At 45.6% G+C, this 14665-nt stretch overlaps 2 protein-coding genes across 28 annotated transcripts in view; one reads left to right on the top strand and one right to left on the bottom strand.

Annotated features, from left to right (window-relative positions):
- rap1gapb (RAP1 GTPase activating protein b) overlaps positions 1 to 2060 on the top strand; it is an 80534-nt gene extending 78474 nt beyond the window's left edge. For all 24 annotated transcript variants that reach the window (XM_061784066.1, XM_061784070.1, XM_061784064.1 and 21 more), the window contains one exon: positions 95 to 2060. In XM_061784066.1, coding sequence (XP_061640050.1) covers positions 95 to 148 — 54 coding nt within the window. In that variant the 3' untranslated portion in view covers positions 149 to 2060. The remainder of the gene's footprint in view (positions 1 to 94) is intronic.
- Positions 1887 to 13711, bottom strand: padi2 (peptidyl arginine deiminase, type II). Of its 4 annotated transcripts, none has more exons than XM_061784071.1 (16): positions 13476 to 13706; positions 10099 to 10270; positions 9937 to 10006; positions 9788 to 9849; positions 9324 to 9441; positions 8583 to 8732; positions 8326 to 8501; positions 7890 to 7993; positions 7364 to 7475; positions 6515 to 6622; positions 5941 to 6092; positions 5709 to 5856; positions 5116 to 5209; positions 4967 to 5046; positions 4342 to 4482; positions 1887 to 2369 (listed from the first exon to the last, which is right to left on the bottom strand). In XM_061784071.1, the coding sequence occupies exons 1-16, from the start codon at positions 13619 to 13621 to the stop codon at positions 2136 to 2138; spliced, it is 2067 nt and encodes a 688-aa protein (XP_061640055.1). In that variant the 5' UTR covers positions 13622 to 13706; the 3' UTR covers positions 1887 to 2135. The 4 variants fall into 4 exon arrangements, with proteins under 4 accessions (XP_061640055.1, XP_061640056.1, XP_061640058.1 ...); XM_061784072.1 differs by lacking the exon at positions 13476 to 13706 and adding an exon at positions 12051 to 12222; XM_061784074.1 differs by lacking the exon at positions 1887 to 2369 and adding an exon at positions 4641 to 4694 and having other exon boundaries at positions 4393 to 4533; positions 13476 to 13711.
- Between the last annotated feature and the right edge of the window lie 954 nt (positions 13712 to 14665).

Raw genomic sequence — 14665 nt, 5'->3', positions numbered from 1 at the left:
ACTCTTTTTTGCCAATGGAAAAGAGTCAGTATGGCAAGCATTTTTGTAGGTAGCATTTTTGACATCCTCTTTTGTCTACGTATGTCTTTGGCAGCATTTCTTGGAGAGGCACCACACGTCACGACCGAGCGACCGTGGTCGACTTTGAGACTTTCCCGGAAGCGTTCCGTTGGGGTCCGCCAGCCGTCCCGGCAAGACGCCGAACGGAGGCTCCGAGGGCGTCGCGTCGGGTCCTCGTTCCTGCTCCCCGAAAATCCTTTCGAGGCCGTGCAGCATCGCCGCTGTGTGTCAGTGAGCAACTTCATCCTGGTTTGGAAGATTTTTGGACTGAGAGAAACTGAAAGATGGATATATATATATATATATATATATATATATATATATATATTTTTTTTTTTGTTTTTGTTTAGCCGAGTGTTTGGTCTGTTGACCTGCAGAGCGTTAGTGTGACTCCTGTGCTTTACATTCTTTCGAGCAAACAACAGCATTTGTCACGTTCCTTCGGGATTGGGGCCACTTGGTTGAACGACACCGCAAGCATTTAATAAAACTCAATGTCCATAAAAAAAATAATTAAAAAAGTATCTAAATGTCGACTCCACTGATGGTATAATGGCAGTAAAAAACAAAAAGTCATAATTACTGTGGTGCCTCGACCAGCTACGAAGCATTTTCAAGCGTTTGTGTTTGTTCGTGTGAGTGCTACTGTGCATGGTGTCGACCTGCTTGACTAAAAAAACAAAACGAGAAAAAAAAAAACCTCCTCTGGTGCCACGTGGGTTGTACCTGTGATTCCCGTTTTATTCATCTCCGCGTGCAGTGTACATTACGGATCGCGCACATTTTTTTTTTTTACTCCGTGTCAAATATTACTGCAGGACGCTTTATGGAAAGCCGTTTGAGCATGTAATCGAATAGCCTACTAGTGCACTCAATTGTCAATGCACTAGCACCCTCTTTAAGACAATTCAGCACACTTAGAGCGACTATGCCGTACTAGCGAAAATGTTTTCCACGACTGTCAAACATTTCTGTGCACTAGTAGAATGACTATATGTTAATAGTGAGGCAAAACTGCACTAGTCGAACTCTGCGTGTAGTAGCACATAGTTGTTGACTAGTGCAGTTTTCCCTTACTAGTAACGTAGTTGTTCAACTAGTTGACATCTGCGCACTACTAGTACTACAAATTAAGTGGTAGATAAGTAAAATGATATAAGCACGAGTATTACTAGTAACACGCAGTTGTCAACTCGTGCAGTTTTGCCTCACCGGTAACGTACTTGTTCTTGTCGTTCTGCACACTACTGGTACTAGTGAAGCGCAAGATGTAACCTAGTATAATTAGACATCACGAGTAGTAATAATAGCACACAGTTGACAAGTGCAGTTTTGCCTCATTAGTAACGTGTAGTTCTACATGTTGACATCTGTGTGCTACGAGTACTGTACTACCTGTGAAGCACGAGATATTAACTAGCATTTGTTTTTGGTCACCAGCAGTACTAGTAACACGCAGTTGTCAACGAGTGCAGTTTTCCCTGAAGAACATGTAGTTGAACTAGTTGACAGGGCTTTCCATAAACAATCCTCAGTTTGTGGGCCAAGCAGAATTTTGGGAACGACGTTGTGACTCATCTTGAGGTTGCCTTTACAAACGATTGTCTTTACAGAGGTTCCTGAATGTAACACACGCGGCACACCATGCTTTGTTTCGGTTTGCTGATCTACGTTCCCCATTTGGGTGTGAAAAATGCAGAGGGGAAGGGGAAAACAACTAATGACTCGAATCCAAATGTTTTATTTGACTTGAACAGAACCTGCTCAATTGAAGCATAGATGGCTTGCGCCCCCTTGCGGGCTCAAAGAAATGGCACAACCATGCGTCTTTTTCCATTTTATTTTATTTTATTTGTTTTAATCAGTGGTCGATCCAACAAGTGCGCTCTGATTTGAAATGATTGTATTTCTGTTTCTTGTCTGCTTGTGAAAAAGACTCGCTTGTACATACAGTATTGCTTTGCATCCTCATTGTAAATAAAGACAACCGAGATGTTTAATGACGTGAAAAGCCCATCGCGGTGATGCTCCCCAGTCCCAGTCCCAGTCCCAGTCCCAGTCCCGGGCCGCTCGACTCACAAGTCCAGGTCCCACCACTTGAACTCGAACGCTTCCCTGCGCACGTTGGAGCCGCAGTGGACCTCGCCCAGGAGCCGGTGGTAGGAGGCGAAGTCGTCGATGAAGGTGCAGGTGAGTCCCAGGCCCTCCATCAGGGAGCACATCTCCGCCTCCAGGGCGCAGCGGTCGTTCACCTTGGGACCGAAGGGCTTGGGAATGCCCAGGCTTTGCCCCAGCACGATCATGTTGACCTGGAAGCGGAAGTGGCTTTTCAGGAAATAAGTTCTTTTCGACAACACCCTCCGACATCACGACAGTTGCCTTGCTTTACGACACCGACGTCAGTGAGTGTATACGGCTGGTTTACAAAGCGTGTGGGAATAGTTTACCAAAAACTGAGACCGGTAACAAATCAACACAAGTGAAATTTAAAAAACAAAACAAAACAAAAAAACAGTGAAAAAGAGAAATGCTTACTTTTTTTTTTTTTTTTTGAGCCTGGCTATAATATCCCGTCTTACAATGCGCTATGCTAGATGAAACCGGCCTGCTCGTTGACAAGAAAAACATGGCGCAGGGCTCTCACTAATGACAACAGTTACATTCAGTTACTAATGGTGAGTTGTATTTTTAAATCATTTGTTTTCATTTAACTCTGACACTGGTCGTACAGGGACCGAACAGCCCGTATCAGGGGGTTCGGTACCCCGTACTCCCGGTCGAATGCCTTTCTCCGAGTCCACAAAACACATGGAGACTGGTTGGGCGAACTCCCAGGCACCCTCGAGAACCTTGCCGAGGGTGGAGAGCTGGTCCGCCGTTCCACGGCCAGGACAAAAACCACACTGCTCCTCCTGAATCTGAGATTCGACTTCCAGACGGACCCTCCTCTTCAGCACCCCTGAATAGACCTTGCCGGGGAGGCTGAGGCGTGTGATCCCCCTGTAGTTGGAACACACCCTTCTTAAAAAGGGGGACCACCACCCAGTCTGCCAATCCAGAGGCACTGTCCCCGATGTCGCAGAGGCGTGTCAACCAGGACAGCCCCGAGGAGCTTTTCAACCACCTCGGTGACCTCAACCCCAGAGATAGGAGAGCCCGCCTCAGAGAACCCAGACTCTTCCCATGAGGAAGCAGAGTTGGTGGAATTGAGGAGGTCTTCGAAGTATTCAGCAGCGCCCCATCCCCACTATACACAGTGTTGATGGTGCACTGCTTCCCGATCCTGAGACTCCGGATGGTGGACCGGAATTTCCTCAAAGCCGTCCGGAAGTCTTTCTCAATGGCCTCCTCCACTCCATGCTTGAGTTTTTGCTTCAGCGACCACCGAAGCTGCATTCCGCTCGGTCAGCCGGTCCCCATCGGCTGCCTCAGGAGTCCCACAGGCCAAAAAGGCCCGATAGGACTCCTCCTTCAGCTTGACGGCATCCCTCACGGTTGGTGTCCACGGGTTCGGGGATCGCCGCCACGACGGGCACAGACTACCTTACGGCCACAGCTTTGGTCGGCCGCCTCGGCAATAGAGGAGCCGCCCTTTGTCACCGATTCTGTTCGGAACTTTTATGGAAGTGGCCGGGCGTCCCTGCTAAAGCTACTGCCCCCCGCGACCCGACCTCGGATAAGCGGTAGAAAATGGATGAATGGATGTTTTCATTTCTTTAAATTCCGGTCCGTGGAAATGTGTCTTTACGTGAAACCGGTTTCCGGGGCGCAAAAAGTTGGGGATAACTGTACTGCGCAGAAAAAAAAATATCAACGACATCATCGACTAAAAAAACTTCGACTTCACGTTCATCATATTAGCGCTGACGACAACAAAATGTCGAGTCATTCAACCCCTAGAGTAGAATGGACAGAAGTAACACACTTTGGGTGTCATTGTTGGCTCAAAGTAATTACAACAACTGTATTCAGCATTATAGTGAATTGTTATGGTGAGTTGTTTTTTTTTTTTATACCATACTTTTTACACTACTAAATTTTTTTACAAGAATTTCAGAAAAATGTTAGATGTACAGTGTGTTATAATTAATGCAATTCCTAATCCTTGTGGTATATTGACAAAGGTGTGTCATAGACGTTAATAAAACCTATAGGAACGCTTTGAAATTATGGAAAAAAAAAAAAAGCGCATAACATCTCTCCTTTAAGAAAATATAAGCGACTACATGTTAAAGTATGCAGTCTGCGCTGGAAAGTAGTTCATTTGTGCCTCAAACATACCATGTCGGGGTAGAAGGCCACGGCTCGGAACTCGTGGTCAACGTCCTGTTCCAACTTGAAGAGGATGGGCAGGTCGATGATGTCGGCGTCGTCCAGGCCCAGCTCTCGCTTCAGCACGTCTCGGTTCCAGTCGATGCAGCTCTGAACGGTGAAAATAACAAGGGTCTCAACTCACCTTCTCATTGACCGCAGCTGTAAGGAAGTGCGGTACATAAAAAGAGGATAATTACAATAATACAATCGTAGATAACTAAATAGAATATTCTTCTCTCATTCAAATATAGAAGCGCTCCCTTTACATTGGCCTTTAGCAATGAGGAGTTTTCGTCCTCCTTGTTGCACGTTGTGTGAAGCTGTTAGTAGATGAGAGAGAGGAGCAAGACTGAAGTCTCCGACGACCAGCGTGAGGGCGGCGGAATCATAGATGTCTGAAATTTTCATCTGGTGATCGCAGATCATCTACAATCGCCTCCATGTTGGGGCGGTTGTAGCATTGTGGACAAACGGTCAATAAAGCTGACATTCTCGGTATACCATAATTGAGAGTTGCGTGTGTCTCTTTTGGACGATCTCTGTATTAGAAAAAGCAACAGGAAGATTACAGTGAGTTTCTAACCAGACTCACCTGAACGTAGTTGTTCTCAGCTTGGAAAGCTTCGTCTTCAAGTACGTCGTCCACTGTGATTGGCACTTGGTCACTCCGCCCTTTGAGGAAGTAGATTGTTTTGCACATTGTGGACAAACAGATGAATTGCAGTAAAAGAACAGACGTACCCTCGAAGAGTTTGGCCTGTCCGTGACCGTTGTTCTTTAGGCCTCTGAATAGCTTGTAGCCCGCATCTGGACTGGCCAGCAGCAGCCGAAAGCCCTGCCAGCGAGGACACAACAGACAAAAGGAGAGGTTGCATGGTGGCGTCATATTTTTAGTACACTCCCTACTATGCAGCAAGATGGCGCCAAAGCCCTGTCTAATGGGAAATTTGGACACTGGTGTCAAGGAAGTATGTTAAAGTGATGCAAGCTCTGCATTGGGGAGGAGCCAAGTTTCGCCTGGGTCTGTGGCATACTTTTAAGGGTATTGTTGTAACGTTCGAAATTCTATTAGTGTTTTGGATCATAGTTTACAGTTTGAATGATTCAAATAAGAAAAAAATAGGGGCACATCAATTACATGTTTTTGGCGAGCCTTGTCCCTATCCCTCTGTCAATAGCACAATTGGAAGAGGCATGAATACCATCTGCTCTGATTCCATGTATATCTTTGTTTTCCTATTATTGATATGACAATGGTGCCACTTGAGAAGACACAAATTGGAAGTGCGTCACTTGAACCTTGTAGCGCGAATCAAGCTTAATGCTGGTTTTACCTTCCTGTCTGGCGCGGGAACAAACGTCATGAATTCGTCCACGTGGCCGACAACCAGCCAGTCAGAAAACAAGGCGATGGGTTCTTGGACCTTCTGTGCCCACAGGAAGTCTTGAACCACTTTGGTCATGTTCCGTCCTTTGGTGGCTCTTAAACAAAAGAGAAATGTCCTCAGAATTCCTCTGTCACGTTAGGGTTATTTCCACTCAAAATAAAATCTGAAACCAGCCTACGTGGGAAATGCCACGCCGATGATGATCCTTCCCAACGGATACGCTTTCCCGTTGACCGTGACGGGAGGACTGACCTCCAGATTGCCGAACGAGTCCAGACTGCTCACGTCTTTCCTCAAGGCCACTCTCGTCACGTAGCCAAAGTCGGGGCCCTGAGCAGATCGTTTACAAATACAATGTTTCAAGAACTGTCAAGTGAATTCAGAGATCGGTTTCTTTTGGAGAGAATTGCTGACTAAGAACTAAGTAGTACTGAATTTCTTGATTTCTTCTCGCTTAAACGGGGCTTAGTGATGCACTTGGGGCCCCGACAAGAGTCCCTCCTCCCCCACAATTTAAAAACGTAAACACGTTCATTCGCACCAGTGGTCAACTGAAGCAATTGTGACATGCGACGAGCTATGTTTACACTTCGAAAATGCATCTTCCCTTCGGATAGTCTGCTAGCATTGCTGCTTTAGAGTGCCTCGTCGTAAACCGTGAGTGTCAAATACATACAAAGACATTGATTTTCACTTTACAGGGGCTTTAATGTTGAACGTTTGGCATTGGAGGAAGACCGCGCGTCGCTCACCAGTAGCTCATTGTACGGAAAGTCCACGAGTTTTCCATCTCTGGGGGAATCCAGGACCACGGGAAAGCGGTGATGCGGCGCTTCGATGTAGCCAAACTCCAGCTCATCCTAGGGGAAAATTGCATTCTCTTGCAATATTGTAACTAAGAAATAGACATTTTCTAGGTTCATATCTCCCTAGTGAGGATAAGCGGTAAAGAAAATGGATCGATGGATGGAACGCAAAACGGATTGGATGTGAGTTTTGCAAGAGAGAGGGTGAAAACGGCTCATAATGAATGGTGGAGGGCTGCAACTAACAGTTATTTTCATCATCCGATGAAAAAAATGATCATCATTGTTTTCCAAAGTAAAAGCCGATGTCTCATTTCATGGAGGACAACATAAATCTGTAAATAGTTCATGCTGAGAGGCTGGGACTTGAACGATTTGGACAATTTTAAGCGGAAGCAGCTCTCTAAACGATAAATTGATTATCAAAATAGTCGTCGATTCATTTGATAATCGATGATTGCCGCAGCTCTCGAATTCCAACAAGGTTTTTTTAAATGCAATAGAAGAAGTAACCAAATGGCAGCACAATGGTTACCGTCTGCCTCACATTGCTGAGGTCCCGGGTTCAAATCTCAGGTCTGCATGTATGTTAGGCTCATCAAAAACTTTCAAGCGCTATTTGAAATGGAATGAATGAAAAAAAACAAATCATAATAAATCAAATCAATTTTGTTGCTGCGCCTGCCTGCCAGCTGGCTATCATGTTAAAAGGTTTCTGTCTACAGTTGGGAATTGGATTTACACATGAATAATAACAAAACGTTCCCAAAAACCCAGCAGATTTCATTATCTTACTTGCATCCAGCGGTCGCCTCTGTTCATATACTCGTGACAGATGTTGAGTTTGTAGCCGCTGCCGGCCACGAGACTCTTCATTCCTTTCAGGAAGCCGTAGTTATCCGACGTGCTGAGCAGCAGGCGGAGAAAAAACCCTATGAGGCAAACTTTTGCATTGAAGATTCAGCCATTTTCTGTCGCGCTTCTCCTATCCCAGCTATCTTCGGGCGGGAGGCGGGGTACACCCTGAACCGCTGGCCAGCCAATCGCAGGGCACACATAAAATAACAGCCATTCGCACTCACGTTCACACCTACGGGCAATTTAGAGTCTTCAATCAGCCTACCACGCATGGTTTTGGGATGTGGGAGGAAAGCGGAGTGCCCGGAGAAAACATGCAAACTCCGCACAGGCGGTGCTGGGGATTGAACCCCGGTCCTCTGAACTGTGAGGCAGAAGCTCGAACCAGTCGTTCGCCGTGCCGACTCGTTGAAGATTCAATTTTCATAAATAAATCACGTTTTGTTTTTTGTTGTTTTTTTACCTGCACACAAACACCTCAACAGGCTTCAGGGTGTTTGGCGTCATGATCCACGGCGCCACTCGGAACACGACGGTGTCGGTGAAAATGGGGGTCTCGGGAAGACCCTGTCAACATACGCCAGAGGTCGGCTTAGAATAACAGCAATGAAATTCACAAAAATGAATCATGAAGATCAAAGATCAAAGAAAATATGGGTTGAATGTTAAAGAAGCCAAACGAGGAAAATCCTCAAAAGCTGTCGTTGTCATTTGAAAGTTTTCTTTTTAAGTCTGGACTAGCTTAGCACACGATTCTAAACTTAGCACCAAGGCTAATGCTAACGCTCATAGCGATGCCACCGGGGATATCGTGTACTTAAAAGACAGAGATACAATTCTCTCTAGAACAAGGCAGTGTGGCAATTTCAACATATTGTTGCTTGAAAGGGCGCTCTTACTCTACAAATGGGCTCCAGCAGGCTGAGGTTGATACTGACGAGCCCGTCAAAGTCCTTGTCCGGAAACCTGAGACCCTCCACGTAAAAGCTAGTCTCGGCCACACCCCCGAGGTACGGCACCTCGCCGGACAACACCTGGCTGGTCAGCACTCTCGTAAAGCCGCCCGATACGCCGGCTGAAATAAAGAAACGCGTTCGGGGATTCGAACAGCTTGCGTGACTCCGCTTCTTTTTTTTTTTTTTTTTTTTTTACTCACGCAGGAAGTTGCCGTAGGAGCGAGGCCTGGGCCTGTACACCCTGACGCTCTCCGCATCTCCCTGAGAGATGTGCATGGTGAGCTTGTAGCCCGCCGGGAGCTTGGCGGGGCCTCGCGTCCGCAGCACCATCTCGGACATGTCCCGCAGATCTGCACGTGGGCGCAAAAAGCCCACAACATTAGGTACACCACAGTACTTCTTCTTCCACAGGTCACTGCAGCCTATGTTGAGGAATTTTCGGTGTCCACCCAGGACTGGCCACTATTCAACGGCAGGGCATGTACAGACGAATAACCATTCGCACGTGAAAGACTCCACTAACAACCCAGGCTAAACTTATCTCTTTCCTGACATACAAAGAAAGTTGTCCGTTTCTCAGTCAAGATGCATCGCTACAGCAACACCAAGAATTCCTTGACACAATTACTACTTTGCTATTAGCCAGGGCTTTGGCGCCATCTTATGGCCACTTGGGTGTTAGAGCAAGCGCACGCAAATGGCAAACCGTTAATAGGCGGCGTTCATTGGAGCTGAAAAAGGTACTCCAAATATTGGCAACAGCTCCAAGTATGCAATGCAGCTGTACAACAGTGCAAACAACAACCATGATAAAGATGCCTCAACTGTCAATCAAACCCAAGCATAATGGCCTGTATTTGTAGGCATGTACATCGCTTGCAAAATATGCCATTGTGTCGAATAAAGAAAGGGAGGTGTGTTCTACTAGTATGCTTCTTTACCTGACAGCTTGGAGATGTAGTCCACCTCCGTGTCGAGTCTCTTGGAATAGCTTCTCTCCGAGTCACAGTTGACCAATAGGATGGCTCCAAGCCCATCGGGACCCCACTTCCAAGATCCCTAACAACAAAAGCATCATCGGTACAGGACGAGCATTCTGATGATTGTTTCTACTCCCGTAAACCGACTGCATCCTTCCTTTCTGTGGTAATGACCTCCGGCGACACACAAATCATGCAAGCGGATGGAGGAAGTTGTAACGTATCATTAGGGCACAAAGCGGGCGATCATCTTGTAACTCACGTTCAGATTTTGACCGAGAGGTTTTTACACTCAAAGGCCAATTTATTAGGTACATCTCCAGAGCCACAAATGTGCACCCTTCCTTGTCCAGACTGCAAATGAAGGGCGCTTGCCCAAAGCCACCGCCGGCCATTGGAATTTGCCCGTTGCCGTTTGAGCTCACCTTATTGGGGTTGTTTTTCTCCACAACGCCATCTCGGTCGGCATCCACGTCGAGCGAGATCTCTGCGTCACGAACGAGTTGAATGCGATTGAAATGCAAGTACAAAATACGGCGTATTCCACACAGTCTTTTGGCGTGTTTCAGCATACCAATTGCCGTCAGGTGCAGGATGGCATTGCTCAAAACTTCTTTATCCTGCCCGTAGTATCGGACAGTCAGCTTGCAAAATAAAAACACAGGGCAGCTTTACACAGTTTGTAACAGTTTGAATGTTATCCTTATCAACCTTCACTTCACGACCGTCCTGTCACCTTGCTGTCGTTCTCATGTTGGCTGGCACTGCTCATGGAGATGAGCAGCAATGACTTTCCATCGAGGGAGATGGGGGAGAGGTGAGAGGTCGCCTGGATAGGCGGGACGATGCTGCACTGAATGTTGGGGGTGCATTTGACTGAGAAGAATGCGGAGTTGGGAGGCGCGCTCCTGTGGATCACATTAGACAAAAGGTGACGCTTGATATGTGGCAGGACGTCTTAATTCATCCAGTTTCGATAGTCCTCTTAAAAAAAATGCCCACAACCGACCAAGGCTAACCAAGGCCGTGCTCGACAACATGGCGTCCATAAACCACGTCACTTCATTTCGCCGATGACCGCAGTGCGGTGAGTGTCCGAGAATCCGCCCTCTTATGTTAGGTGGAGCAGTGAGCAAGCGGTCGCTATTGCTAATCAGCTTCACGTCGAGAACACGCCAGATGGTTCCTTTTGTTCCCCTTGTGCGAGCCCATTTCCGTTTGCCTCCTGTCTCTCTCCTGTTTAATATTTACTCCTTATCGGACATGTTACCTCTTCCTTGTTCCGTGAGTTGTGGCCCCTCCCTTGCTGCCTCTTCCCATCGCGTATTTTGCAGTCTTCTCTTATAGCCTATAGTGGTGCTTTTGTTTGCTTTTGCAACGGTCCTTTGGAATAAAGACAGTTGACTTATTATAACATCGCTCTGTTACTACTTTGGGGTCCGTCCCCCTGTAAAAACTGGGGGTTCACTGAACCGTACATTTTGGGGATTGTTGAGGCCCCTAAAAGGATATGAATTTGTCGGGGAAATAATTGAAGCGATTCCGAGATGGCCTTCGCACCGCCAGGTGCTTGGGGGCCTAAACATGTTGTTAATGTCCATCAAAGTCCTAATTTCTCTATTGTTGGCACCATTGGGTCTCATTCGACACGTGTGCCAGTGATGATGTGGATGGGAGGTGGGTTACATAACAAATATGCACATTGTAAAGAGATCATAAAACAGCCAAGAGTAAACAAGGATGTTTAACGAGAGTCACTGTTGCAAAACCTGATTCAAGGTGCCTTCAGGCCCTCGCCGTCCTCTTGTTTGCGCAACAGACGCTATCATCCCGATTCCAAACACCAGCTCGTCTCACTTTTCAGGAAGTGAGACGGTGGGAATTACGGTGGGCTCTGCGGTGGGAATTACCCCCACACGGATGATTCCATCAACTAAACGTGCCCCCGCTTGCTTGTAGCATTCTTGCAATGCACGACAGCGGCGGGTCAGCCCTGCACACGAGTGAGCCATTTTGCATTCGCCGGGTAATCCGGTCTCGGCTCGGATGTGCTGCGTCGGCTGGCGTTTGGCACGCCGGATGCAATTCTATGGGACGACAAAGTCTCCGGTGTTTGCACTGCAACAATAGACGGCCTGTTTTACTGTGTCGCCAGCAGCAGCATCTGCGTATTGACTGTGCATTCCAGATCAACTTCAAAAACAAGGAACAAATAATATCCCCCTTCAAAAATGTCGTTTTAGAGAAGGATTTAGGCAACTTGTGATACCGGCCACAACAATTGGTACACAGTTGTACACAATCTAAGAGCTCATGTTTTCAAAATTGGAGCTTTACAGAGACAAGGATGCCTAATTTTGTTGTCTTAGAGGTATCATTTTAGCAATGTTTATTATTGCCATGTACAGGTGAATCTCAGTAAAAGAGTATATTGTAGAATGGTTTTCACCCATAGTTAAAAGTTTTTAAAAAAACTACACATAAGATATTTCATGACTAAAATAATTTTGACAATACATTGACATTTTACAAAATCCTGCAATTCACCAGCTCGAGAAATTAGTGTATTACGTAAGCAACAATCAAAATTATTGATTTTGATTGTCGCAACATAAATTACAAACAATTCCCAATGGAAGAGTCAAAAGTGGCAACCATGAAGCAGAGATTTCCCCCCCCCTTACCTACCTGTTCAGGGTCACGTGAAGAGCAGAGCCAACCACGCATACGACGTTTGCAGTTTTATCATAATCTACTCTGAGAGTGCGGGGGCGAATCATGGCTCCTGCCGGCGCACTCAGTCCAGGTGGCTCCCCTCGGACTGACCCGGCCGCCCCCAGAGCTTAACAAGTGACTAGTGAAGGCTGGAACGAGCCACGATTTAAACCCTGGTCTTTGATTGGTCAGTCGAGTGGACTGGACTCCGGCCCCTAGTCATGTGACAGCACCCCCCGCCCCCCGCCCCTCCCCATCTCTTTTTCTTCTGGCCGCTCGTTCACGTTGAGGCTTGCTTTGGTAATCATTAAAGTTGTTTCCCAACACTGCACTATCATATATTTATAATTGTATAATGTTCATGCAGTCTTGACTTATATTTGCATTAGAGGCATTTTTGTGTGTCGTTGGCACCCTACCCTATCCAGCAGATGGCGCTAGGGTGAAAAAAACCAAAAACATTCTTTCAAAGTAGACTAGTTTCAATTGGTGTCAAGCAACTTACAGTTAGGGATATCCAATAGTCATTGACAACCCCCCCCCCCCCCCCAAAGGGGTTTATAATTGCCAATAGATGATGGTAATGCTCGTCTTTTGTCTTATTCAATTCACTTCAACATAGTTCCTTGACACCAGGAGGCCACAAGACGGTGGCAAAGCACCACTTTTGCCTAAATGAAGCTCCTCAACTCACTTCAGCCTAGTTTCTTGGCCCCGAGATGCCACAAGATGGTGGCAAAGCACTACTTTTAATGCTTTGGCTCAAAAATAGCAAGTAGATGAGTTTTTCGGCAGCTAACGAAGGATCGGTTCCAAAACAACTATCGACGAATAGGTGAATTTGCAATGCTGAACCGCAAATATGCGAGGGTTGACTGTATCGGGCAGCACGGTGGGATAGTGGTCGGCACAGCTGCCCCACTGTATTGTTTGGGTTTTTTACGGGTACTACGGCTTCCCCCCACTATCCCAAAACATGCATGTTCGGTTCACTGATGACTCTAAATTGCCCATAGCTGTTAATATGTTAATTTGGTTTTGTTCAAATGTCTTTTGTTGTTTTTGTTACTATTTTTACATTCTAAATAAAGAAGTCAATTCAATTTTTTTTTTTTACTTTGTGGCCATAAATGATGCAAAGCAACATGTCACATGACTTGAAAAAGGAATCAAGTCGACTCAAATATAAATACGATGAACCACACAGACTTAGTGTAGTTTAATAATAGTACGTTCGACAGTATAAATAATGTATCTATGTGCATGCGCGTAGCGTAAACGGGAAAAAAAAACCAACAACCTAAAAATTCAACATTAAAAACATGCAGTGAGGTGTCAGTTTTCTATGGGAAGCGTCTGTTATCCAACTTGTGGTCCACATTCACACCTGCAGCTTACCTGCCCAGGTTCGCCTTCAAGGTGGTCCCCCGCACATACAGCACTTTCTGGGCGCTTTCTGCGTCCAAACGAAGGGTGCGTTGATATTCTGCTTGTCCGTGTGTCTTCTTGTCAAAAGAATAGATTGTAGAGGTTTGTTGAAACATGGCTGGTGTTGGTGGTAGTTTGTTTTTTTTAGCGGACTGTTAACTGCGTGCGTGCGTGTGTGTGTGTGGAGAGCTTGTTTTTCCAGGTTGTAATATGAGGAAGTTGGCGCACAGACACTCATACATATGCCCTCAAGGCACACCCTCAGTTATTTTCTTTCTTCATTTTTTGGCAGGGGAAACAAACATTGGGTGTATTAACGGTTTTAATAGATTTGACAGATGCTACACAAGCATTGCTCATCTTTATTTTTTACTTTTCATTCGACTGTTCTTGAAACACTTTTTTAAAAGTGAACATTTGATATTGCCAATAAATGTGACGCTTTAGTTAGAACTCATGATGTATTTGCGCCCCTTATAAAATAAAATGAAATAAAAATCATATAGGAATTGGAACAGTCACTTCCAGAGTCCTCAGCGGTCAGACTCCTCCATCCTTGATGGACGTTTGAGTACTCGTCGACACGGAGCACCGATACTTGATAATGCCGTCGCACCTTGCAATTGTGATGAAAATGTGTTTTACTTCAAGCAAACATTGTTCAAAAACACAAAAGTCACATTTTTCTTGAACACGGGGTGATTATCACTCAAATGTAACAGTTTTTAAAGTGACAAACCAATAGCATATTTTTGTAAGTCATGCCGCATATTTCTCTTAAGTGTAGCCGGTAACACAAGGTATTTCAGTTATGTGGTGTCTCAGTCTTAACACTAGGAGGCACTAAGTGCTATATAAATAAAATGTAATCTCATGGCATACCAACAATTAGACCCCTCCGCCCGCCGAAAAGTAAGAACTCATGACTACAACCTCTTTTACATATAAGTGCAATATAATGAACAAGATCTGCGCAATATTATCTGTATTTTTTGTCAAAAATCTGTACAATACATGAATATAAATATTATTATTACATTCTCCCAAATGTGAATAAGTGCATGTTCTGTAAAGAAGTGTGTCTTTTTGATAGTTTTAGAAACCCAATTACATTGTTCCTGTTAGTGACAGTAAAGTTCTATTCCACTCTAGAAAAAGGG

The sequence above is a fragment of the Phyllopteryx taeniolatus genome, chromosome 9, assembly GCF_024500385.1.
Source record: "Phyllopteryx taeniolatus isolate TA_2022b chromosome 9, UOR_Ptae_1.2, whole genome shotgun sequence".
Lineage (NCBI taxonomy): Eukaryota > Metazoa > Chordata > Actinopteri > Syngnathiformes > Syngnathidae > Phyllopteryx > Phyllopteryx taeniolatus.
This window is presented reverse-complemented; position numbering and strand designations above follow the sequence as displayed.